We start from the raw sequence: 25,913 nt of genomic DNA on the forward strand, positions 1-25,913 counted from the left end.
CTGTTGTGCCAAGGAAAGATGATTTTAAGTGCCCCCATCAGATGAATTTCTAGCACCAAACAGATAACATACTTTCAGTGTTCATTCAGAGCAGAGCATCTTTTCTGTTATTTTGATCTGTTTCTGCAAATAAATGCAAACAGAAACAATCTTTTTATTTAAAATTTGGGAGAAATATTGTTAGTAGTTCACAGAATGAAACAAAAATGACCGTTTTGCCTAAACACATAGCTATAAACAGTAAATTCAGAAACTGAAAATGGTCTTTTAAAAGGTCTCTTAACTTTTTCCACGGCTGTAATTCCAATACATATTGACACTGTTGAGGATATGACAGTCTAGCCCTTACAGAAAAGACACACGAAATTCACATGTGCAAAAAACACATGTGATCACATGTGAAATGTGTGTTTTTGGAACATTTTGGTCTGAATTCCATGTGAATTCCCATGTGAAACACATGTCATCCCATGGGTTTTTACATGTTATCCTATGTGTTTCACATGGGAATTCACACCAAAATGTTCCAAAAACACACATTTCACATGTGTTTTTTGCACATGTTAAACACATGTTGTATACATGTGATCACATACGAAAAACATGTAAAAAACGTGTGAAATTCATGTGTCTTTTCTGTAAGGGAGATGTTTCACATCTAGTTTCATTCTGAAGGCAAATCTGTGTGGTATTGAACTTTCAAAGTTTCAGTGATGTCATCAGGACATCCTAGGAGGAAACAGTGCGCTCACTCCTCCTTTCCTCTTCGCACGCAGTGTATTGAGAGGGACTCACTTTCCAATATGTTCTTCGGTTGTGCCGTATTGTTCATCTGTTTTCCCATTGAAATTATGTTACAAATGCAGTCTCTAGGTGGCACGTATTACTGCATCTTTTTCCACACAAATGAATGAAAACCATACTATCAAGGCACCCAAGCAGTGTAGAAAATAGCTCAGATAAACCCTTCTTGCAAATGATTCCATTAGCAGCACATACTATCAGTTACTGTTTATTAGACAATAAATAGCATGCAACAGTACTCGATATGAAAGAACAAACATATCAGTATAAAGTGTCATTTCAAAAATATACAGTTTTCAAAAATAAATACAAATCTATACTTTTGTGGTCAAGCCTTGGTAGAGTCTAACAAAGTGTACTTGGTTTAGCATAAAGTGTAGATCTTAATAAATTACCTATACTGGCCTGTGAACATCATACAACTTTGCTGCACTGTGCTGTGGAGTGATATTTTCAGTTAACGTGTAACTATGCAACCAGTGTAACGGTAAACTGTCATTGAAGTGCACTTTCCCAGTGTTATGTTGTGTTGAAAACAGGCAGAGTGCATCCCTGCAGTTTCTTTAGAACTAGCTTATTCACAATAACATGTATAACTTCGTATTATTCAAAAACATTGAGTAACAAAACAAAATAACTACATTCTGGGCATGTACAGTATAACCCAATAATCTTTTTTAGTAACTATTATACTGTCTCTAATTGAGGCTCTGCCATTTTTCTATTTGTAAATAATAATAAATAACTTTCTGTTTGGAACACACTTCTGCTTAGCCAAAGTACACAAATCACATCCCTTCCTGAAGAGACCGATATCGATAGATCTGGATTGTGCTTACAATAACTATCTAGCTCCCACAGCAAAGACTAAACAACTTACTACCAGGCCAGATATTTTACTGGAACAGTACCACCACCAATCTATTTAGCTATCTTGAAATAAATATGTGAAGTAAATGGACATTCCAATAATACTATTATTAATGCTAATACAGTCACATGTTAAGGCCTTTAAAGTCAGTCATTCTTCCTGTGTTACATAACAGACAGTGATGAAATACTTTCAGTCTTTCGCACCACATGAAAGATTCTGTTACGTCTAACTTTACAAAAGATATGCATGTCTGAAAGGCTAAAAGAGGAAATTTCTGTGCCACTAGCATCACCAAACCAAGCTTCCTGGCAATTCCCTCCATCCGCCATTGGTCAGATTATTCGTCCACAAGATACGTTTTACCTTTAACTTATGTGCGCCTCTTATAATGCATTTGTGTTCATTATTCCTATTATTGAAATCAAACACAATACCGTACAATCATTAATTGTTGTATTTGTTAAGCCTGTAAGGACACTTATGGACGACTGAAACACTTGTTTCGCACAGGGCAGATGAGTTTTCAAAGGGTGAGGATGGTTGGTGAATTAAGAGAATGATCTGACTGATCGCCACTGCTGCTGCTACGACGGTGAGCAATGCTACACGGCTGCGGGTTTTGAGACTGGCTGATACCGTGCTGAGAGGCAGATATGTGAGATGAAGCGGCAGAGCTGGTATCTAGTGAAGAAGAGGGATAGCTGAACATCAGACTGGCTGTAAAAGGAGTAAGAGAGGGAGTAGAGATGAGGATAGGGGTATGAAGAGGCTCAGATTCCATGGGTGTGCTGGCAACAGAAGGTGGCGGCGGGATGGTTATTTTGGGCTTGGGTTTATTAGGCTTAATGTGACTTTTTGATTTTCCAGAAGGCCCGGGAAGATCTGGGTCCACGGGCTCGATCTTGATTCCACAAAGGTCAGGGAGGTCAGCGTTGGAGTCAGAATCAGAGTCTGAGTCTTGGACTTTGCAGATGGGTCTGTGGGCCTCGAATACCAATTCTAGCTTCTCTTTTTCCTTCTGGAGATTAGCGATCTCCTTCTGCAGATGTGATTTTTCATCCTCCAGCTGGTCAGTTTCCTGGAAGGAAGAGATTGTGAATTTAATTTAGGTCCATGGTATTGAGTTATCTTTTCATTAAATTGTTCTCAGTTGTAAGCACAGTGTAAGTGAAGAGAGAGGATCAGCTTACGTTCTGCAATGTGTCGGTCAGTTCCCGTCGCCGATTCCTACACTTGGCCGCAGCCATTTTGTTTCGTTCTCTTCTAATTCTGCGCCTCTCCAGCTCCTCGGAAGATAGCTGATAAAAAAATTACAATTCATTTACAATGACAACTTTGACATCTGTAATAAAACAAAATTTGATTATAAGACCTGACTTTAAAAACACAACTTTCCCTCTTAGCTGACAGTTTAAATAGCATATAATATTGTGGAAATACTGCCATCTAGTGGATGTGATTTTTAATTTAGCTTTAAATGCATCAGGAACTTTAAAATTCTCACTTCTTTCTGTAAATACTTTCTTATCATTTTATTGATAGGCTATTCAGTTAATTAAGTTGATTGCGTTGTTTACTTTATGTGTGCATCATATGCAGTTTTCTGCTCTAATTTTGATGAATCACCTGCAAACACCCTAGTGACTCAGGTATGAGTCATATGATTCTACTCCAGTGAATCACATGATATCCCATTTCCTGTTTTATTGTGTCACCCCCATAGTACCCAAGACTTGGACGAATGAGTCAGACAGATTTCACGGGTTAATATTGGATGAGCATCTGCCATGTCTCCTCAAATTCATTTAGAGTAGCTATTTTCTAAATAGCGCCTATAATATGTATGTCCTATTCATACATATACCTAATTAACATTTACAGCTAAATACTTAACTCATTCTCCCAAACAAGCTTAATTGAGTACACCCAGGTCATGTATACACCCTACCGACTCACAACAGGATATTACACATTCTATGATTCTTGCACACTTTTGCTTTCAACTGTCTCATGTCGAGAAGTACAAGCGCAGCATAGGTTGGGTGCTGACAGGTGACCGTGGTGACAAATCATGCTGTCATGGTCTGCCGCCACGAGTCACCAGGACTCGTTTGATTCAAGAACAGACCCACAGGCTGATCACTTACATGGTCATCAGTTCTGCTTTGTGTTGATCTTCCAATCCCTGTAGGTGCTCTTATAACACCTGGTCGGGACAGATGTGAATGGGTGGGTTGAGGATGCATGGATGGTACTCTCAGTGGAAGGGGGTAAGAGGGTCGCAGTCCCCTGGACGGCCCCGGGGTGCCCAAAAGGGAGGGCTGAAGCATCCATTGAAGGTCCTGGTTTGAAGTTATAGCATTGAGACTGGGCACAAAATGACTGGATCCTGCCACAGAATACTTCTGCTTTAAAGAACAGGTGAAACAGAAAATGTGTTACTGTGTATTCATCATCATTGTGATAAAAAAAAACATTGTTTTGAAATGACAGAGGGAAAGAACAAAACACATCACACTCATAAATATATTTTTCGACACATTATAACCATCACTGTTTTCTTAATTATTTTCACTATTTTGTTCTATTAAAATAAGTGGGTCATGATTTTACATGAACAGTTAGTGGAGGTTTTTTTTTGTACGACTCAAATTTTACTGTAAACTGTAAAATAACGTTACTGGTTATTGGTAAAAATAATACTAGCCACCTGTCCAGGTGTATAGCATAATAAATGAATGAATGGTGAAGTAATATTTATTTAAAAAAGAACATTAAAATTCTAACATATAAAAGTTCATGAGATATGTAAGATAAAAGATGCGCACCTGTTGTTGTTGAGATGTCACAGTGGTTGACCTAGTGATGGACGCAGAGCTCGATCCTGATCCAGAGCTGTTATCTGGGAAGGTCCGGTCGATTCCTCTGCCTAGATTTCCGTAGTTGTACATGTATGCCGTTAACCGTTCAATAATCCAACAACAGTGAGTTGACGAAATCTGCGTTACTGTTTCTTTACTGCGTCTGCTTTCGCCACTTAGCCTTCGTCCTTATATCAATGACAGCTCAAACTAAATTCAAAAGCGAGTTGAAAATCCACCTTGTTGCGGGAAATCGGTAGAATCCACCACGGTGCGCTTAGGGGAGTTTAGAGGTAACTGTCCACGTTCGCATTGCGAACAACTATAGAGAACCTGTTCAAATAACGTTTTATCATTGTGAATTCCACTTCTATAATTCTACAAGTCTGTTGGTTTTCAGTGTTCTCGAGAATATAAATAAGTGATGAAGAGCCGCACAGTTTTCGCCCCTCCCAATTTACGGGAAATGGTGCTGCCAGCCTATTGAATGACGTACGGTCACATGGAAGATGACGTACATGACCATATTTGGTTTTTTCCGGGAACTCCTTGACTAAGCCAGTCATAGCTGCTTTATTACAGCTCTGTATCGAAACTTACATTAAACTGACCTTGTTGTTGTTTCAATTATTTAGTGTTTCAGTTTGACAAACTTGCTGAACACATTTTTCATACACTTGCATCCGGTTTTAGCTTAACATCTAGTAAGCAGTATTTGTTTTAAATTTAATTGGTCATACTTGCCAATTCAAGTACTTGTTGGATGAGTAAATACCAAAAGTGGTTAATGTTTCACTCTACTGAGGTTTCAGCACGTTCCAGTGGAGACCACATTAGAGTGTTGTAAAGTGAAACGATGAAATGAATGTATCAGAACTCATGAAACTATTTTCACTGTTTCACACTATTTAGCTAAATCATCCTTACAGCTATAAAATAGGAAATGATTCAACGTAATTAGACATGCACTCTAGTGTATTTTGAGTGCTCCTATTTTTGTCACAGAAAGGTAACTTTAAGTGAGCTTTCTCAGTTTACACACGACAAAAATATTAAATTGTATTTCCATTCTCCATGCTCTGTTTTTACGTTAAACGTCTGCTTCTTTTCATTATCATTGTCATTATCATTATGAGTCATTTGTATCTGCTCAGAATTCCATTGTACTCAGTACATTTTGATTGTGAAACAATGTTTGTAAAAATGAAACCACAAGGGTTAGATAGGCTATCATATTTTCCTCACTCATGTTGTTTGAGGATTAGTTAACTTCCTTGCATGGGAATGATGTCACTGTTCCAGTTGTCATTAGTTCTTCGTCTTTTCAAATGATATAACTGTTGCATCTCGGATCTCTGCTAGCCAGATCTGGTTGTAACCAGAGAATTAGTGCAATATCAAGTGAATTATGACCTAAGAAGTAGGGAATGTTGTGATGACACACCTCATGCAATTCTCTGGAACATGCCTTGACATGCCAACAAGGTGCATCTCAGCCAATTAAATTGGATCTGCTGTTACCAAAAGGTTTGGTACTGATGCAAGCAATCAATGTTGCATGTAATGGACACTAAATTATGGCACTCCTCAATTAATACCCACACCTACACCAAATATGTAAAACATTTGAAACTATTTTTCTATTGATCACAACATTGTTGCTAGCTCTTCTTTTTTGGCAGACAATGAGGTACAGTGCTTATTATTTGGACACAGTATGGATTAAGTATAATTAAGTGGATTAAGCCTGTTTGAATGTTTTCTTTTATTTAGAGCTAGTACATACAGACTGAGAAAGAAGAAAAATATGTCTTTATAAAACCCATTTAATTGCACTGGCTACAATTTAGTTGAGAGTTTGAGAGCTGTGAAGAAAGTTGTATTTTATGTTGCATTGTATGTAGATGTATTTGAAATGAAAAAGAAAACACAGATGGAATAAACAGTTACTCTAACAATTTAATTCTAGTTTATGACACTGAAAGATGTTTCGAAGCTGTCTTGGAGCTTGTAAAAGTGAAACTACTTTCAAAAAAATGAACAACAATATAATAATATAATATAGAAATATATATACATCATGTCAGTATCTATTTTGGATTAATAAATAACATTGCTCTCATATAAATCATGCTCACAGGACCCATTTTAAGTCATCACAGTTGTGACCAGTGGGAAAATTTAAATTAAATGTTAAAATAAAAATGTAAATGTACATTATTTAAGTAAAATAATGAAAATCTTGCATTTTTTTCTTGGTTTATGCATTGTGTCGTAGCACATGTGGAAATATAATTTTTAGATTATATTTTAGAGAATATATTTTTCATGTGGAAAAATGAACACTTTACAACATAAACACAGAGAAGTGTCATAAAGTTGAACCTGTAAACTGCTTTTCATTAAAACAAAAGCTTGGGTCTGAAATATATGATTACACTCAAACAATGACAAACATATTTTTTCTGTGTCCTCTGTAAAATATTTATTCATTTGCTTGCTATTTGTCTGCCTGTTTGTTGTTTAATTAAGTCACTGTTACACTGGACATTTCTTGACATTATTTAGGGAACAAATAACAGTTATACTACTTTTACCGTATGGACAAGAACTCAATAATCGCACTGTGTTTGTGTTTTTTTACCTCATAAAATACGCTGCACGTTTTTGATTGTCTGTGTCTACAGCCAATCATAACGTAGAAGCGCCAGCACGTAATCATGGTTTTAACCAATGCAATCGTGATGTTTCGTTTCTCTGCCACGCAGGCACATTCTCATCAGCCAATGAGAAGCAAGCGAGGTGGTCGTAAGGGTGAAGGCGTACCTGTGAGTATAGGCTAGCCCTCGAATTTACTCATAAATGAATATTTTAAACGTATATTTTAAATGACTGCCGATCGCGTATATCCACATTAGATTATATGTATTATTAATTACTTGTGCGCTACATTCAAGAATAATTTGACGCGTTTTGTTGGTCATGTTTTAGAGTAGCCACATAGCAAGCTAGTATATTATTAGTCTGATGCTGATATCAGAAACAATATATTAGTGGTGAAATTTACTATATTGAATTGCAGATTTATTCGGTGGTTGTGAAGCTAATCAATTTATTTAATTTTATATTCAAAGTGGGAGAGAAGATGGATTTTCAACATCATGGAAACCGGGCAAGTACGTAAGAAACAACTTGCCAAGAGATTGTTGTGCTTAATTTACCTGACATACGTGGGCAACATATTGTACTTTAAAAGCATCAGATGATTATAAGATGTTTGGCACCAAAGTACGATGCAGATAGTAGAGCAACAGACATCTTAGCTTGATGACGTTTTGTTTTAAAATACTTGACCACGTGCAACTAGTAGGTGCCACATCACAGACAAACCTAAGCAACCCTAAAATGAAAACAAATGTTCTAATCCTAATATTGGTGAGACAAATAGTGATTATAGTGAATATATAGTATTTTATGTAAGTTATAATTTCCTTAAATGAGACATTGTGTAGAGAACTTTGTCAGTCATTTCTCTTTGGAAATCTGTTCTGTAAATATCTGTTTTATCTGCAGCAAAACCCAGAGCTAGAGCATCTCCACCTACCGGAGGTCCACTACTTTTTGATGACACCAGTTCTGGGCATCCGCCCATGAACAACCAAAACTACTATGATTCAGGTTATAATATGGCAGGCGCACCCGCGGTAGGACAAGAACCCGCAGTGAGCAACCTGTTTGCAGATCCAATGGCCAATGCTGCCATGATGTACGGCTCATCACTTGCCAATCAAGGCAAGGATATGGTAAACAAAGAGGTGAGATGGAATGTTTAACTTGTTGAGAAGGTGCACAAAAATATCATAATGGTGCAGACCAAGTTAACACTTTAGGTATTACTGTATAGTTTAGGTTGTTTTGTTGTGTAATTAATTTTATCCTCCCTGTTATCTTTTCTGCAGATTAGCCGATTCATGTCGATGAACAAGTTGAAGTATTTCTTTGCAGTTGATACCAAATATGTTATGAAGAAACTGCTGCTTCTCATGTTCCCATATACACATCAGGTATATTTTCAAAGGGTTTGGGATTTAAAAAAATAATTGTTTCATTTCAACCAGTTCAATTTAGGTCTGCCAATGACAATAAATCATACTAAATATTTTTAAATATTAAATTTATGTGTCTGTGTCTGGTTACTGTAACTAAAAGTTACTGTGATTTAAAAGTCAAATTTGTCCTGCATTACCCATTCATGTGTTTCAGATTTATTGAAAAGATTTTGCCAACAAAAATACAATTGATACTTGATATTAATGATGCTTTTTATTATCAGGACTGGGAAGTGCGTTACCATAGAGACACTCCTCTCACACCGCGTCATGATGTCAATGCTCCAGATCTCTACATACCTAGTAACTCTCATTTTTTATTTATGAACAACCTGATAAATTGCTCTACTGACAGTTATTAATATTAGTAAATAATCATCATCTCAAAAAACATTCTTTTTATGTTTTATGATTATGTACTGCTGATTTATTAAAATTATTTTTTCCATCTAGCAATGTCTTTCATCACCTATATTTTACTGGCTGGAATAGCTTTAGGAATTCAGAAACGGTAAGTGAAAATATTTTTTGGGGAGAATCACTAATAGAATTTGTTTGTCTGTTTAAAAGGTTGGAACAAAATAAACATAACACATTCACACATAAAAGTAATAAAAACACATTGCATGCCCGTAATCGTATTAATTGTTGCAGTCATAAGTGTGCTGTACAACATCATAATGTTTGTTTTAATTTCTCTTTGTTTTCAGGTTCAGCCCCGAGGTTCTGGGGTTGTGTGCAAGCACAGCTCTGGTTTGGATCATCATTGAGGTTCTTGCAATGTTGCTTAGTCTTTACTTGCTCACAGTTCACACAGATCTCTCAACGTTTGATCTTCTTGCCTACAGTGGATACAAATATGTGGGGTATGTTTCGTAGTTATGTTGTTGTGTCTATGAGAGCTGTGTTTGTACACTGGTCCTTTGTTTAATAATCATGCAGTAATCATGGTTTCGTTGTTTTCTTTCTGTTTTTTAGGATGATTTTCACAGTATTGTGTGGATTGCTGTTTGGTAGTGATGGCTACTATGTTGCTCTTGCTTGGTCTTCTTGCGCCCTGATGTTTTTTATTGTGAGTATTTCTAGATGGTTTCTTTAGAAGGTGTGGCCTTTGTTTTAAGTTAAAAAACTTAAAGTTTAAGATCTATATCTTATTTTAAACTTTTAGAATGTGTTCAAAGGGATGAAAACTAAAGTGTCATCTCGTAAAAGTGTCATTTTTAGTCATTGTATTAAATAAGTACCATTACAGACTAAAGAAGTTGATAGTTTACTAAATATGAACATGTTGTTTTCATAGTCTATTTAACAAAAATGTTATTTCAATATGTATTTTAAGAACTGTATATTTTGTAAATATTTTTTCTCTAGGTGCGTTCTCTGAAAATGAAGATCTTGTCTTCGATCTCAGCAGACTCCATGGGTGCAGGAGCGAGTGTAAAGCCCCGCTTTCGCTTGTACATTACTGTGGCTTCTGCTGCCTTTCAGCCAATCATCATTTACTGGCTCACCTCTCATTTGGTCAGATGACCTACAGTGTATATTTGTACTCAATGGAAATGAACTTAAAAGTGACTTAAAGCAATGCTGGATGGGAGTGGATGTAACCCTCAATATTTTGGCATTGGTACAAAAAAGTGACTTTGCTCGGGATGGACACCACAACTGTCTCTTATATTGGCTCTATCTGCAGTCATTTGCAGATCAAATGTTAAAAACATTTAAATGTTAAAAATGATTTTTACCAGATTGTGTTTTGCCGTCTTCACGTGGAGGAGGTTTGATATTAACAGATGGATTGTTTGAGCGCTCTTGTGACTTAACCATGCTGCTTTAGTGACACAAAATCCTGACTCCTTTTAAAGAGGCATGCTAATTTATCTGCCCTGTGTGGTGATTTTTGTTTGATGTGTAATTGGTGAACACATGGTCAACTCAAGTGTCCTTCCTTTTTGGTTTTCTGTGCATGAACAGCAGTGTTTTCTTTAAAGCTAAATAAATTCCATAATTTAGAATTTTAATATCTGTTTCAGCACTGTTTTTTTTTCATTATTTTACAACACAGTTAAATTTATTGTATCATGCGTGTGCTATATTCATCTGTTAGTTTCCTTTGCGCCTTCTACAATCCCAAAGTGTTTTTTCACAACATCTATACAACAAAGCAGTTAGGTTTCATGTTACATGTGTTGTATGTCGGGTTTGGGAGTTTAAGGATTTGTTGTGTGCGGTTTTGTATTGCGTTTGCAGTTAGGTGCTTTAAACACTGGGTTAAACGACACAAGCATGTAAAATGAAGATAAAATGCGTTTCCATGTAAAATATCAGCACAAATAGCAAGTATCAAGAGTCGTTACACGATCAAACTAAACGCGTTTCAGCCACTGATCTATAGATCGTTCAGCCCAGCGCCGAGTGTGTCTTTAAGGAGGGGTCGAGCCGGCTGCAACGCGTCCTTCTGGTTTCCAAGGAAACGTGAGAAAGGACGACGCAGACAGGAGCGGGATAGTGTGATACACAGCACTTGCTTTTAAAGACATTTCAACACTTTTTTTGCGAAACTTTTCATCTGTACGAGTTCAGAGTTGGAGGTTAATTGTTGTAAATTCATAAGTTCCTGTTTGGGTAAGCTTTTCGCTGTTGTTTTGATCTTTTGTCATGCCATGAAAGGTCCACGCGAGAATGAATGCTTGGGTTATTATTCCAAATGTAACCTAATATTCTTGCGCCATTTTCTCAGGTGTATAGACCATGTGGCTTTCTGTGTTAATGTTTGTTGCAGTAGAATCTTAATTTTACTGATGAATTTTCATAATTTTTAAATCAGGATATTTAATTGCAGCTTCATGCAGTTAATGCATAATCTAAGTATCATATTCTGTGTTAGTTTAGTACAGACTGAATTGGTATATTATGACTTGGTTGGTTGGCTGCTCAATCGTTTACTTTAATCATTTACTAACTTACTTGTGCTCTCATTATTCTTAGTGAATTTGGAAAGGAATGTGACTTCTGTGGGTGGGGACTGATTTTCCAGCAACCTTCCCTTGTTTCAAAACCTTCGAAGTTTTTTTCCATGTAGTTTTGTAAGGCAGTATTCGTTGTAAATCTGGCTTCTATTATGAAAAGTGTTGAAGTTTAAATAGAAAATTTTAGCAGACTTTTAGACCTATGTCCTTCGCTGTCCTTCTGAAATCTCATATGTCCAAATTCGCTGTTTTTCAGGAAATGGGGAAAAAAACACGGTACTTTTTAAATGTTTAAACACTGTGTTGTCAAAGTTGACAAGGACAATATTTTACTTTGCGAAGATATTTGCAAAGCCCAATGATAAACATAAAGGGGGAATAATAATGATTTATAATATACAATTCATTATACAAAATCCAAAAATATGGAGATACGGGGTTTCAGAAGGACAGCAGTGATATTGTGCTCATAGACACATACTTCTTGTACATGTGTGTTCTTCTAAGCTTGCTATTTGTATTAATATATAATATATTATCTACAGTTCAACAGGTGAATGTGTGGACCTGTTCCCTGCAGCTAGAAGACAGATGGAGATAAACACACAAGCGCTGCCACCCCATTATCCTCTGCACACTCCCAGAAATCATCCAGAGTCCCTGTCTCTATCCCCCTCACTTCCACAGCCTGCTTCTCTTCCTCTCTCCCCAACCACCCCCTGCCCTTCCATCCCATCTTCCTATCTCCACTCCTCATCAACCCCTCAGGTATCTGGAGGGTCACACTGCCTTAGTCCCTCCACAGCATCTGATCAGGATGACCTGACCTGCCTTAGCTGGCTGCATCAAAGAGGGAACCTCTTGCCTCTGAAGCCCCTGTCCAGAGTCAGCGCACAGACCCTAGACCCCATTCCTGCCCAGTCACTACCTGCCTGCCCCGCTAAGCCCCCATACTCTTTTAGTAGTCTCATCTTCATGGCAATTGAAGACTCACCAGAGAAGAGACTCCCTGTGAAAGGAATTTATGAGTGGATTGTCGACAACTTCCCCTACTACAGAGAAGCTTCGGGTGGTTGGAGGAACTCTGTTCGCCACAACCTGTCCTTGAGCAAGAGTTTTCAACGAATACATCGTGACAAGAGTCAAGTACGTCAGTCCACTGTTCTTCCAATGATTGTGTAATAGTTCACCTAAATGTGTCATTGTTGATTTACGCTCTAATCTGACTCTTTGTTCTTTTGAACACAAAAGAAGATATTTTGTGAAATGTCTCTGTGGTGTCCATACAATGGAAGTCAATAAGGAGCGATTTTGTTTGGCTACCGACATTCTTCAAAATATCTTACAGGTTTGCAATGACATGAGGGTGAATAAATGAGAAATAAAGAGTACTCAATGATATGCAGTATATATACTCTGACAACTTTATTGCTTAATTCAAATAAATATTCCTATGTTTTGTGTTATAGTCGATTGGAAAGGGCTCCTTGTGGCGTGTTTGTCCAGAGTATCGTCCGGCCCTTCTGGAGGTTCTTCGAAAAACACATTATTGTCATAGTACAAACAGCAACTTGTTGAACAATACTGCTTTGTGAGTTTTTGTTATTTACATTCAATACACAATCTGATTTATACTATTTAATAATGGATCGGCTGATTTAACATTCATGAAGGGACAGATTACTGCTTCCTTTTAATGTAGGATATTGAGTCTGTCGTCTTTGCATTTTGAACAGGTTGGAGGCATCTAATAACGGGCAGATCTGTGTTAATGACAACTTGGAAATATCAGGTCAGTCGCAATGAAAGTATACCACACAATAGCATAATAGAAAACAGAGTTCATGGCTACAGTTTCGAAAATGTATATAATTTAGCACTAGCTTCTTTAGGTTTTGCCTGATCTTTTGCTAGCCGTCATTCTCTTTTTTGGAAAGCTGTAGTATGTTTGTGAGCTGTTGTCTTGGTAACAGCCGGACATTACTCTGGCAACCTATAGCCACAGTGATGTGATGGCAGGTCTCTTTTTGTTAGGCTGTTTTACTACAGGGTAAGTAGTGTAAACAAATCTTGAACGTATAGTCACTTCTATTGCTTCTATTTTCACTGTGTATTAGAAGCAATAATACAATAGTGAGCATTTCCGTAAATGAGAGAAAACTATAACGTTATATCTACAGCTCACAATTCTGGTCTAGGTTTATTGTATACTGTGATTCTAAACTGCACCATTCTCATCATTTTCCTCAGATCTTGACTCTCTGTCTTCAAACCCACCATACTCTTTGACTCCAGAAGATGAGGAGCTGGTCCCCATGGACTCTGTAGAACTTACAGAGGTTTCAGGCGAGGAATCAGAGAAGGATCCATTAGCAGACAGTGGCTACATTGAGTTACACTATTATCAGTATCAGCAGTATCAGTACTTGGTTCTTCCAGGAGACACCGAATTGGACCTGGAGACGGTTGAGATACTGCAGCTTGACCCAGAGGCTCAGGAGGCTGCAGGGTCACTACTTGATCTTGCAGGAGGAAACCACTGAGACGGATATTTGTATGCGCTATGTACCAGCAAGAAAGGTTAATATTGAAATGGGTCCACTGTGTTGGCTTGATGTACTATTGTCACTTTATAACTGCCTGAACTTTTATTCACTGTCATTAAAGGTGCAACACAAGCATACTCAAATAATGTAATGATTTTAAGACGTATAGGGAACTGACAGCACTGTGGGGAATCATGTGGGGCTTATTCTTGCTCTTAGTGTATTGTAACCTTGGATAAAAGCATCTTCAAGATGACAAAATATTTATTGTTTATTGTCATGTTTGACAAGTGATATTTAATGCACTTCCACGCCATTGTTCATCAAGTCATATGTTTGATTTGATTAACTGTATTCTATTCACATTAGAGAGCTCTGATGTGCTTTTGAAACATTTTTACAGTACAATGTGGTACAAAATTCTGAACATTTTTAAGTATTATTGAGACAAACTGCCAGCTGTTATTTGGGTGTATGAAAAGATTAATGACATTGATTTCTTGTTTCTTATTGTCATGCTAAAGCATTCTGAAGCATTTTGTTTTCTGTGTAGTGTAATGCATGTCATATTTTGCTTTATTCGTGTTTCTTTTTTTAGTCTAGTATGTTAAAGAGACTGACAGTAAATTACACTGTGACCCCATGTACTTACTAACATTCATTTAGCAATAAAGTACTGAATTCTTACAATAAAACATTCGTTTGATTAAATATGTCAATTATATAATTAATCTGAATGAGCACCATGTAGCATGTTTATTTTAGCAGATAGTATAGACCTAGGCTATACATAAAATGCATAAAAAGGCATTTAAGAATTCTGTAATTGCACTTTCCATACTACCATACACATTATTTTATTAGTGTTATACTTTAAACTTCAAAGTGTACATTTAAGTTTTACTATACAAACAATTAATCATGATTGTGCTATAGCAAACTATGCTAAACACTGCTTTTCTCAAATGAGACATTTCTCAAAATATCTTCATTTTGTGTTCAACAGAGAGAAGAGTCATACACAGGTTTTGAATGACAAAAACTTGGTCTTGTCTATAGTTAAAGAGGAGGGCACCGTGCTGATATGACTCACTTCTTGTGGAAAACTTTGCAGACAGTCCCTGAACATCTGACAAAACTGTACGTTACCTCTGAATGCCTTGTGGCATTCACATGTTGGTATAGATTGACATTGTACTACCCGTTTATTACAAAATGTGTGCAAAGCTATTTCACCATGGAGTGATATTAAAGCTGAACATTAATGTCTTCCGCATCCATAACCACTGCTATTTAACATCCGTGCACTCTGATAGGACCTGATAGAAATGAGGTTGCTCTGGGTGTGTCTTGGATGTTGTAGTTTTATGTGGTCTGGAAGCAGTACACAAGTCCGCGAGTTCTTCACCAAAAGAACTACATTTCCCAGGTGTGCATGCGTTGGGAAGTTCTTAATCGGACAAAGTTGTGTTTATTAAAACTAAACGTTCATAATCTGAAACAGAAGCGTGGCAGGTCTGCAGTTAAAAGATCAGGATAAGGTATTTGAATTCATAATTTACTTATAAAATAATCTACATGTCAGGTAACGTTGGATGGTTAACACGCGGAAGATGGCTTATTGACGTTTCGCTAGTTTCTTAAATCGTTTTCTCGAAAGGTTTGATTGAAGCACATCAGTCCTTAAGCGAGGCGACAGTTACGAGCAAGTTTAACATCAAGCGGCTAGTTCGAATGTATATACAAATCATATACACGCGTATTTTCATATTTCATCAAATAAGCAACTTCTGGTTCATATTTGGAAAATATTACATAAGTGAACTGGAACACAGCCATTCTGTAAAACGAGGAGAGGTGGTGCTTTGACTAGAGTTTAAGATGTGTATTGCAGTCGTAATCATTACTGTTTTACTCGTGTTTACTTAAACGTGACTGGGAGAGATCTTAGTGACACTTCAAGGAGGTTTGTGATGGCCATGAGCATGTTCATTTCAGCAAGTCTTTTCCTGTTCCACACCTCATTTAATAGGTTCCACCTCTGCGTTTTATGTGTATTTAACAATGTGTATTGTTTTGCTTACATATTTGTGCCTAAACTGTTTCACCATAAACAAGCCTTGCATAGAGCAACTTTCTCCGTATTGTTTTTAAGACTCATATTTGCCCACGGTTGAAAGCAGTCGGATTGATTGTAACAATGAACGACATTCAAGATAGTGATTCTGTCAGTGGAGACGAGCATGTTTGAACCTTTCAGCTGCTTTGCCACATCGCAACTTGCAAACAAACCCTGCCCTGCTGACCAACAGGGCCAGTACTGTCTCAATAATGCCTCGCAGAAATGATTTTATATGCTTGAACCTGAAAATGAATGTGTGACTGCTGAGAATACTGAAATAACCATGTTTTTGTCCTCCTTGTAATTAAAGAGAATGGGGACTGAACCTGGCCCAGTCCAAATCGTGAAAGTCAATAAAGAGAATCACTCCTTTGATCTGGATACAAAGGCGCTTAGTCGAATCCTGTTGGCACCTGAGGTTCGCGATAAAAATGTGGTGGTACTGTCTGTCGCCGGTGCCTTCCGAAAGGGGAAAAGTTTTCTTTTGGATTTCATGCTCCGATACATGTATAGGAATATGAAGGTTAGTGAGTACTGTTCTGTATAATCTGCACCTCCTGTTGTTGCACTTAAACCTACTTTCTATGTATATTCTGTTCAACTGTCCTTATTTTTGTCCCCAACAGGCTGGTCAGGACTGGCTTGGGCAGGAGAATGAGCCTCTGACAGGGTTCTCCTGGCGAGGAGGCTCAGAGCCAGAAACCACTGGCATCCAGCTATGGAGCGAAGTCTTTGTTGTGCAGAAGAAGGATGGAAGTGAGGTAAGAACCACTCACTGATCACTGTATTTGTGCATGTTTTGAGATATAATTACTTGAAAATGTATTTAGACATTAGAACTGACTACACTTGGCTCTTACCTGTTTTTATTAGAAATGTATTTTGTCATCATTTTGAAATATACACTCACCTAAAGGATTATTAGGAACACCTGTTCAATTTCTCATTAATGCAATTATCTAATCAACCAATCACATGGCAGTTGCTTCAATGCATTTAGGGGTGTGGTCCTGGTCAAGACAATCTCCTGAACTCCAAACTGAATGTCAGAATGGGAAAGAAAGGTGATTTAAGCAATTTTGAGCGTGGCATGGTTGTTGGTGCCAGACGGGCCGGTCTGAGTATTTCACAATCTGCTCAGTTACTGGGATTTTCACGCACAACCATTTCTAGGGTTTACAAAGAATGGTGTGAAAAGGGAAAAACATCCAGTATGCGGCAGTCCTGTGGGCGAAAATGCCTTGTTGATGCTAGAGGTCAGAGGAGAATGGGCCGACTGATTCAAGCTGATAGAAGAGCAACTTTGACTGAAATAACCACTCGTTACAACCGAGGTATGCAGCAAAGCATTTGTGAAGCCACAACACGCACAACCTTGAGGCAGATGGGCTACAACAGCAGAAGACCCCACCGGGTACCACTCATCTCCACTACAAATAGGAAAAAGAGGCTACAATTTGCACGAGCTCACCAAAATTGGACAGTTGAAGACTGGAAAAATGTTGCCTGGTCTGATGAGTCTCGATTTCTGTTGAGACATTCAAATGGTAGAGTCAGAATTTGGCGTAAACAGAATGAGAACATGGATCCATCATGCCTTGTTACCACTGTGCAGGCTGGTGGTGGTGGTGTAATGGTGTGGGGGATGTTTTCTTGGCACACTTTAGGCCCCTTAGTGCCAATTGGGCATCGTTTAAATGCCACGGCCTACCTGAGCATTGTTTCTGACCATGTCCATCCCTTTATGACCACCATGTACCCATCCTCTAATGGCTACTTCCAGCAGGATAATGCACCATGTCACAAAGCTCGAATCATTTCAAATTGGTTTCTTGAACATGACAATGAGTTCACTGTACTAGAATGGCCCCCACAGTCACCAGATCTCAACCCGATAGAACATCTTTGGGATGTGGTGGAACGGGAGCTTCGTGCCCTGGATGTGCATCCCACAAATCTCCATCAACTGCAAGATGCTATCCTATCAATATGGGCCAACATTTCTAAAGAATGCTTTCAGCACCTTGTTGAATCAATGCCACGTAGAATTAAGGCAGTTCTGAAGGCGAAAGGGGGTCAAACACCGTATTAGTATGGTGTTCCTAATAATCCTTTAGGTGAGTGTATATATGAAGAGTTTGGTTCCAAAATGAGATAATCATGTTTTTTTTACTGTGCATTCCAATTAATATCAATCAAACTGCAGTTGCTTTGTTTTGATTTAAACCATTATATCTATGAAAATACAGCTAACTCACACAATAAAAACATGATTTTTGAATATATATATATATTATATAGGGATATATATAGGGATATATATATATATAGGGATATTATTTAGTATTAACTAAAGATGCACCAATACTAAATTTCTCCAATACCGATAGCAGATTATTCTGCCTATATCGATTCATTTATACATTTGGCAGTGAATTACAAGTAGGAGAGCATATAAATGCCATATCGATACCGATTCCGAATATAACGTTAATATTTCTAAACTTTTTTATGTTTTTAATTTTCTAATGTTATTCATTCATATAATCGGGGATGTACATAAGTGGTGCGCACATGCGCACGTGCGACCAAAATTACAAATGCGCTCTGTAAATAAGTTTAGAACGCTCATTTGCGTACTGACATGGTTGAAACCTTTTGATGCACAATCACTGTTTTAGACCGACTAAATGTAATACTGGATAAGATTTCCGTTTGTACTGAATGCTGCCAAATCCACTGATATCTCGTTTGTTCCCGGTGTTAAACGGGACCTGGGTGTAAATGATGAAAAACGGAGTATTGGTAGCTCCGCCTTTGTTGGTTCTGCTTTCGTTACTAGAGAAGCACGCGGCACGCGCAGCCTCTGTGAATGTCTGGAACTGCACTGCGCTGCACGTCTACCAAAACACCGCTTCTCTTAAACGTTCTAAAAGGACAAGCTGATTAAACTTGACACTTGCACGCAGCTTGTGTTTCTCTATGCTATACTCGATCCTAGCTCCGCACCGCAAGTCTCCATGTGCGTTCGCAAGTGCACATCCCAGCAACTTGCCAAAAACCAAAAAGGTTGTCGTTTCAGGTTTCATAATTGGTGTTGAAAATTAATATTTATAATGTAAAAAGAAAAACAAGAAGAAATACATTATCATTGTATTTTAAGTGTACTTAAAATAAGTAAATAAGTATAAGTATTTATTGTTCATTAAAAAGTAACTACTTTTTTACTTTTATTTTTAATAGGTAAATATAATTTGTCACACTATGTGCAATGTGAGCACCAAACCGAATCTCCAGGTGCTCTCTTGAGAACCAGGTAGAAAAACTTATGTGCACCCCTGCATATAATGACTATTAATATTGAACATCAAACTGGTGGTGTTTCTTAACATTTTCTAAATACAGAGCACAAATTCATTGCATCCTCTTTTTATTGACAGGATATATTGACCCTTGCGACCGATACTGATTATTGGCCAATATATCGGTGCATCTGTAATTATAATTATTATAATTATATCATTTATAACCAAGAATACTTTTTTAAGAGAAAACCATTTGGTTTTTGTCTTAGTTTATACATTGTGGCTTAGTAAATAAATACTATTTGTCACTTTCAGCTCTCTCGAAATTCTCTATGACAGTTGTACTGTGAACTTTATTGTTAATCTGGGTCTTTATCCAGTAAGCAATATGCACTTGTGCAAGCACTGATATCAGATTTATGATAACTGTGTGAAGGGATGGCATCATTTCCTGCCAAGATTTAGTTGTCGGTGATTCTGGCTTGTTGCATAATATGCACAAACAAACCATTAAGACACACTGATACTTGAATCATGTTTGTGGTCACTTTTGATTCCTCTTGAGTTTTCTTGCTGTAGGTTGCAGTGCTTTTAATGGACACACAAGGAGCATTTGATTCTCAGTCGACTGTGAAGGACTGTGCGACTATTTTTGCCCTCAGCACCATGACCAGCTCTGTCCAGGTTGATTCAAAGCTGTTTTGTTTTTCTTTATATACATATATACTTGTCTTTCCTTTTATGTTCTCAGACATTCAGCACAACCCACCATAACGCTGTACATTTATTTTTTTGTAGATTTATAACCTGTCACAGAATATTCAGGAAGATGATCTACAACAGCTTCAGGTTAGTTCAATTACAAGTATGGAGAAATACAACTCGGTATCTGCCAGATACTTCACTGGTTAGAATACTCTGCAAACTTTTCAAATTGACCTTCCTTTGTGCATTTGGCTGCTGTAGGCACTAATAGATATTTTCCTACAGAATCCCTCACCCGAATCTTACTGTTACTACAGAATACATTTGGATAGTCTTTATATAGTCATAATATTTGTATATGTTATTTACCTTAATGGCGGCAGTCTACTTTTCATATTCTGTGCTTTTGATGTAAGCGCCAGTTGAGTGTTTATGGTTTTTTATTCTTAACATTTTCATTAACGTTGTGAAATCAGTATTGCTGATGTGACATTTCTGAATAAAAGAAAAACAAAGAAATCGTCTTTATTCTACAGAGAAATGTAGAAATGAAACATTTTAATGGAATGCAGTGATCATGCCAAAAATCTTTTTTAAAGATTTGTTGCATTTATACATACACATACAGTATGTTTACATATACTGTATGGTTTAACAGTGTTTTTATTATTCTCCACCTACCGTATACTTGGGTTTAAAATGTATTTTACCTGCTTCATGTAATGCTTTTCAAACTTAGTATGACTGTTGTAACATTGTTTTTGTATGTCTGTAGCTGTTTACAGAGTATGGCCGTCTGGCAATGGATGAAATATTTCTGAAGCCTTTTCAGGTAAAAACAAATCATGTCGTTAAAGGGATAGTTAAAGTTAAAAATCCTGTCATGAATTACCCAACCTCAAGTTGTTCCAAACCTGTATACATTTCTTTGTTCTGTTGAATAGAAGGGAAGATATTTGGAAAAATGTTAGCAACTGAGATTTCTGGGGCACCATTGACTACCATAGTAGAAATAAATAAAACGGTAGTCAAATGTGCCAGAACAGTTTGTTTTCCTAAATTCTTCAAAATATCACCTTTTGTGTTCAACAGAACAAAGAAATATACAATATTTTTTTCTACTATGGTAGTCAATGGCGCCCCAGAAATCACAGTTGCTAACATTCTTCCAAATATATTTCTTTGTCTTCAATCAAACAAAGAAATGTATACAAGTTTGAAACAACCTGATGGTGAGTAAATGATGAGAGAATTTTAATTTTAGTTCAAAAACTTTCATCAAGTTTGTCTGGGTGTAAGTGACACATGTGCTATGCGTTCTAATTTGTATTTCAAACTTTGTGGTTTTCACTTGGCATTCATGTAGTTTATTGAGCACAATATCTTTAGGGCCCAAAAAACACTGTGGCGGCACTGATACAGTGATGGGAACCGCATTGTCGCAGATGTGTTAATCTAAAGATTGAAATAAATACATACAATGCCATTATACTTAAAAAAGTATATATTAGATAGGAATCAAACTGAAAATGCATGTTTCTGTATGTGTTTAAGCAGGAGAAAATACCTTTTCATGCCATTTTAACTCTTTCCATTCCCGCAGTCTCTTATGTTCCTGGTCAGAGATTGGAGTTTCCCTTATGAATACAAATATGGGTTCAAGGGAGGAAGTGATTTCCTGGACAAACGTCTGCAAGTATGTGATTACACACAACTTTAGGAACTTGTGGTCTTTCCGTTAAGTGCGTGTATTGATCTCTCTGTTTTGTGTTGTGGCGTTCAGGTGAAGCAGAGTCAGCACGAGGAGCTTCAGACAGTGAGAGAACACATTCACTCCTGCTTCACCTCCATTTCCTGTTTTCTCTTACCACACCCTGGCCTCAATGTGGCAACAAGCCCTGCTTTCAAAGGACAGCTGTGTGGTATAGACTGCATTCTTGTTTTAATATTCATACACACTGTACATTATTCTGCCAGGACTAAAGATGGGCATGAGTTATCAGAAGTGGTAGCTGGGGTTTGTTGTGAAAATGGAGTCATTTAAACTAAACCATTTAACATGAAATCCATCAGAATGGATCTTTATCCATTTCAATTCAACCATCCATTTACATCTGTATTGATTTTTTTGTGTTGACTTGCATCAAGCTTTCTAAATGCTCATCTCTCCAAACATCTGTCCGTCTTTGAATGTGTGTCTCAGATGTGGCTGCAGAGTTCAAGGATGAGTTGCGTGTCCTCATTACACACCTGCTGAATCCTGATGAACTGGCTGTGAAGGAGATCAATGGGAATAAAGTGACCTGCAGGGGCCTGTTGGAGTACTTTAAGGTGAGCACACACCTGGCCCCATGTGATCTTGTTTGTCAGCAAGCGTTTTTCTTATGTTGTTTTTCTTATCTATCAGGCATATATCAAGATATATCAGGGAGAAGACCTTCCGCACCCTAAATCAATGCTGGAGGTAAACCTATTCACAGTATTATTAATATTTGACAGTTTCTTAATATGTCTATGAATATTTCATTTAATCCATTCAGGCTACAGCAGAGGCCAATAATCTTGCGGCAGTTGCGGCAGCTAAAGACCAGTACTACAAGAATATGGAGAAGGTTTGTATGATGATTGGAATGCATTGAACACCCATTACATAGGAGTTTACACCCATAAAATGTTCTGATAGTATGCTTGCTGTGTGTTGTTTTGTTAGTCTGAAAAATAATCTTGATTTTTTTTTCAAAAATTATTTTGGGGTTCCCAAAAGAGTCGATCATATAAAGCTCGACATGGCCAGGTGTAAATGTCTTCTGTTTAATTGCAAAACATCTGTGGGCATTGTATTGCTTTGTGTTTACATAATGCATGTAATTCTCACATATTTCTCATATACATTATAAACCTTTCCAAACTAAATTCACTTTTAGGTGTGCGGTGGCGATCTGCCTTATGTGGCCCCTGAAACACTGGAGGAAAAGCAGCGTTTCTTAATGCAAGAAGCTCTCCGTCTCTTCACTAACACTAAGAAGATGGGTGGGCGAGATTTCTGTAACCGTTATCAGGAACAGTTGGAAGCTGAGCTGAAGGAGATGTGGGAGTCGTTCAGTAAGCACAACGAGGTGGGTAATGTAAAAACTAAAACCTAAAATAAGCAGGATTAGTTTGCAAGAACTGTGGTGGTGTTTTAGTATTACATTTTTTGCACACTTTGTTCTTTGTTTGAAGAACACAATGTAAGATCTGATTAATATGAATATTTTTCTGTTTTTCTTTTCAGTCAAAGAATTTGTTTAGTGCTTTCAGGACACCTGCGGTGCTTTTTGTCGTGATTTGCCTGCTGTATGTGCTGTCAGGACTCTTGCTCTTCATTGGCCTGGAAACGATTTCCTTTGCATGTGACTGTGTAATCGGTCTGGCCATGATTGCTATGTTGACCTGGGCCTTTATCCGATACTCTGGCCAATACAGAGAAGTAGGCACAGCCATAGACAAGGCCGCCGGAGTCGTCCTGGAGCAGGTAAAATATATAAACCTTAAAATGGTTATAAAAATGAAACCACAAAAATGAATTTATTAAACAATGTTGTCCTTTCTGTTTCCAGGCCACAGACGCATTAAACAAGACGAGAGGCCAGGGTCAGCGGGCTGTTGAACACAAGAAAACAAGATAGCTTCTCAGGCAAACCAAAGATGCCAAAACGAGATGCAAACTGCACAGGAGCGACCAATAATACGATACCAAATAATAACGCACATCTCCAAGCATAGCACTTAAATCTTTTAATGCTTATTTTGACAGAATATCTAGAACCAGATTTTTTATATCAATGCAAACCAATAAGACCAAAAATCACAACCAGCGGGTAATTTTTCAGGGACAGGTATGGATTTAGCACAAGGGCTAAACTCTCCATAGTTGCATTGATACATTCGCAGTTCATTCCAATACAGCCAAAGACTTCTGTAGTGACACAGACATCCTTACTAGCTGGATGGGGTCCTTTTACTAGATAGCACTCTGTAGACATGCTGTCTTGTTTTTTTCTTTAGCCAGAAGTACCTTTGCACAATAACTAGCATTATTCATTAAATCCTGAGCTTACGTTGTATAGTATTAAAAATGTACCTACACTATGTTATGGGACCTTTGCAAGAGCTTTACTATGATCTTTGCACCAAACTGTGGCCTTCTATGCATTCCATCAGTCCAGCTTATACAGTCATCTAGGATTTCTTTGGAAAATCATGTTAATCATTTCTAATGTCTTTGCACTTTTTGGGGGTTCATAATCAGGTTTTACACATACTACTCCATTACAATATTCATAAGTGCTTGACTGGTGCTACGCACTTCTTCTAAACTGCTATCGAGTTGTTGCGTGTCTAATATAGACACATTCATGAAGATGTACTGAAAGTATTGAGAGAAAAGTCAATGTTAACGGTTTAACGGTGTCTTGAAGAATGCTCAATCAGTGTACTCGGTTCTCTTTTTCTGAGAGATAAAGCTGTTGTTTAATGCATTTTTCATTAGTAAACATCAGTTTCTGTAGGTTTGTTTATGTATATTTTGGGTATTAATGTTGTACTTTGGTTTTTGGTCAGCTTGAGTAGTTTTCCGAGTGGTGTTGCTCTTATTCTTATTACATTTCATGTCCCACCGATCACAGTAGTTCTGTTGTACCATGTATAAAAAATAATGGTACTTGTAAGTGTGGTATTGTTGAAATATTTTGTTTTCAGGTATATGTCAAGTAGCTGACAGTATACACCCAGATTTTAATGAAAGGAAAATTTACAAGGAAAATATGGATTTTATGGTAAAGTCTTTTTTTTTCATTCCAGTCACCAGAGCCTCATTTAGAGGCTTTGAAGGTGTTCTGTGGTCTGTGCACTTTTTTATTTTATACACCTTGCCAAAACTGACCAACAGGGATCATTCTGCCACCTTATATACATTATATATATATATTCTTAAATAAATCATAAAACTTTATGCATGCAGTGGATAGGGTCTTGGTTGCTGCGTAATTAAATGACCGTATGACAATTTAAACCAGAAGTCAACAATGCACACTAGATGTCAGCATTAATGGGATGTCTGTCTGTGTCTTTGAGCACCATTTTTTGCTGCCATGGCCACTGCCGTCATTTAAATCACGTGAACCTACAAATAAGTTTAGAAACCAATGACGTTGGATTCCTTTCAGATTGAAAATAAAGTGGCTATTGTATACCGCTTGGTCAGCGGACGTTTTCTTTTCTCTTTTGTCGTTTCATTCTTCACTGCTGCAAAATCGCTCCCTCTAGCGCGTGCTGCCTGAATGTTTCCTATAGAATTGAAACGTCCTCGTTTCCTTATATGGCGATTGGAGTCGCGAACCGCCTGATGTGCGCGGCTTCGGCTGATGCGCGCTCACGACTGTCACCATTTGCTTCCTTATTTGGAAGCGAGTTAAGCGAACCTTAAAAAGGGGCAGAGACAAGCACAAAAGGTTAGTCGCGGAGAGCAGGATGTCTTGAGAATAACTAACAAACATTGCACCCAGTGTAGTATGTGTTTTAGTCAAATTAGCAGTTCGTTACCAAAGGAATTTTCCACATGTCTAGTCACAATGCGT

General features: G+C 37.5%; 4 protein-coding genes across 5 annotated transcripts; 3 read left to right on the forward strand and 1 right to left on the reverse strand.

Moving 5' to 3' along the window:
• Positions 1 to 999: 999 nt before the first annotated feature.
• On the reverse strand, positions 1,000 to 4,953 carry fosl1a (FOS like 1, AP-1 transcription factor subunit a). 2 transcript variants are annotated; one of them, XM_057350195.1, is made up of 4 exons: positions 4,507 to 4,953; positions 3,826 to 4,086; positions 2,869 to 2,976; positions 1,000 to 2,756 (listed from the first exon to the last, which is right to left on the reverse strand). In XM_057350195.1, the coding sequence occupies exons 1-4, from the start codon at positions 4,627 to 4,629 to the stop codon at positions 2,202 to 2,204; spliced, it is 1,047 nt and encodes a 348-aa protein (XP_057206178.1). In that variant the 5' UTR covers positions 4,630 to 4,953; the 3' UTR covers positions 1,000 to 2,201. The 2 variants fall into 2 exon arrangements, with proteins under 2 accessions (XP_057206178.1, XP_057206179.1); XM_057350196.1 differs by having other exon boundaries at positions 3,826 to 4,083; positions 4,507 to 4,952.
• Positions 4,954 to 7,316: 2,363 nt separating this feature from the next.
• Positions 7,317 to 10,669, forward strand: yif1a (Yip1 interacting factor homolog A (S. cerevisiae)). Its single transcript, XM_057349609.1, has 9 exons — positions 7,317 to 7,367; positions 7,674 to 7,715; positions 8,113 to 8,354; positions 8,499 to 8,603; positions 8,873 to 8,951; positions 9,102 to 9,159; positions 9,359 to 9,514; positions 9,627 to 9,720; positions 10,020 to 10,669. The coding sequence occupies exons 2-9, from the start codon at positions 7,685 to 7,687 to the stop codon at positions 10,176 to 10,178; spliced, it is 924 nt and encodes a 307-aa protein (XP_057205592.1). The 5' UTR covers positions 7,317 to 7,367; positions 7,674 to 7,684; the 3' UTR covers positions 10,179 to 10,669.
• A 211-nt stretch (positions 10,670 to 10,880) lies between these two features.
• si:ch211-145o7.3 (forkhead box protein N2) lies at positions 10,881 to 14,839 on the forward strand. Its single transcript, XM_057349868.1, has 5 exons — positions 10,881 to 11,273; positions 12,163 to 12,763; positions 13,087 to 13,208; positions 13,354 to 13,409; positions 13,868 to 14,839. The coding sequence occupies exons 2-5, from the start codon at positions 12,209 to 12,211 to the stop codon at positions 14,158 to 14,160; spliced, it is 1,026 nt and encodes a 341-aa protein (XP_057205851.1). The 5' UTR covers positions 10,881 to 11,273; positions 12,163 to 12,208; the 3' UTR covers positions 14,161 to 14,839.
• Positions 14,840 to 15,599: 760 nt separating this feature from the next.
• On the forward strand, positions 15,600 to 25,296 carry atl3 (atlastin 3). Its single transcript, XM_057349910.1, has 14 exons — positions 15,600 to 15,704; positions 16,596 to 16,808; positions 16,912 to 17,046; positions 20,170 to 20,274; positions 20,389 to 20,439; positions 21,071 to 21,127; positions 21,899 to 21,991; positions 22,079 to 22,217; positions 22,499 to 22,626; positions 22,703 to 22,759; positions 22,836 to 22,907; positions 23,220 to 23,411; positions 23,570 to 23,809; positions 23,895 to 25,296. The coding sequence occupies exons 2-14, from the start codon at positions 16,599 to 16,601 to the stop codon at positions 23,961 to 23,963; spliced, it is 1,548 nt and encodes a 515-aa protein (XP_057205893.1). The 5' UTR covers positions 15,600 to 15,704; positions 16,596 to 16,598; the 3' UTR covers positions 23,964 to 25,296.
• The last annotated feature ends 617 nt before the right edge of the window (positions 25,297 to 25,913 follow it).

Source organism: Triplophysa rosa, linkage group LG13, assembly GCF_024868665.1.
Source record: "Triplophysa rosa linkage group LG13, Trosa_1v2, whole genome shotgun sequence".
Taxonomy (NCBI): domain Eukaryota; kingdom Metazoa; phylum Chordata; class Actinopteri; order Cypriniformes; family Nemacheilidae; genus Triplophysa; species Triplophysa rosa.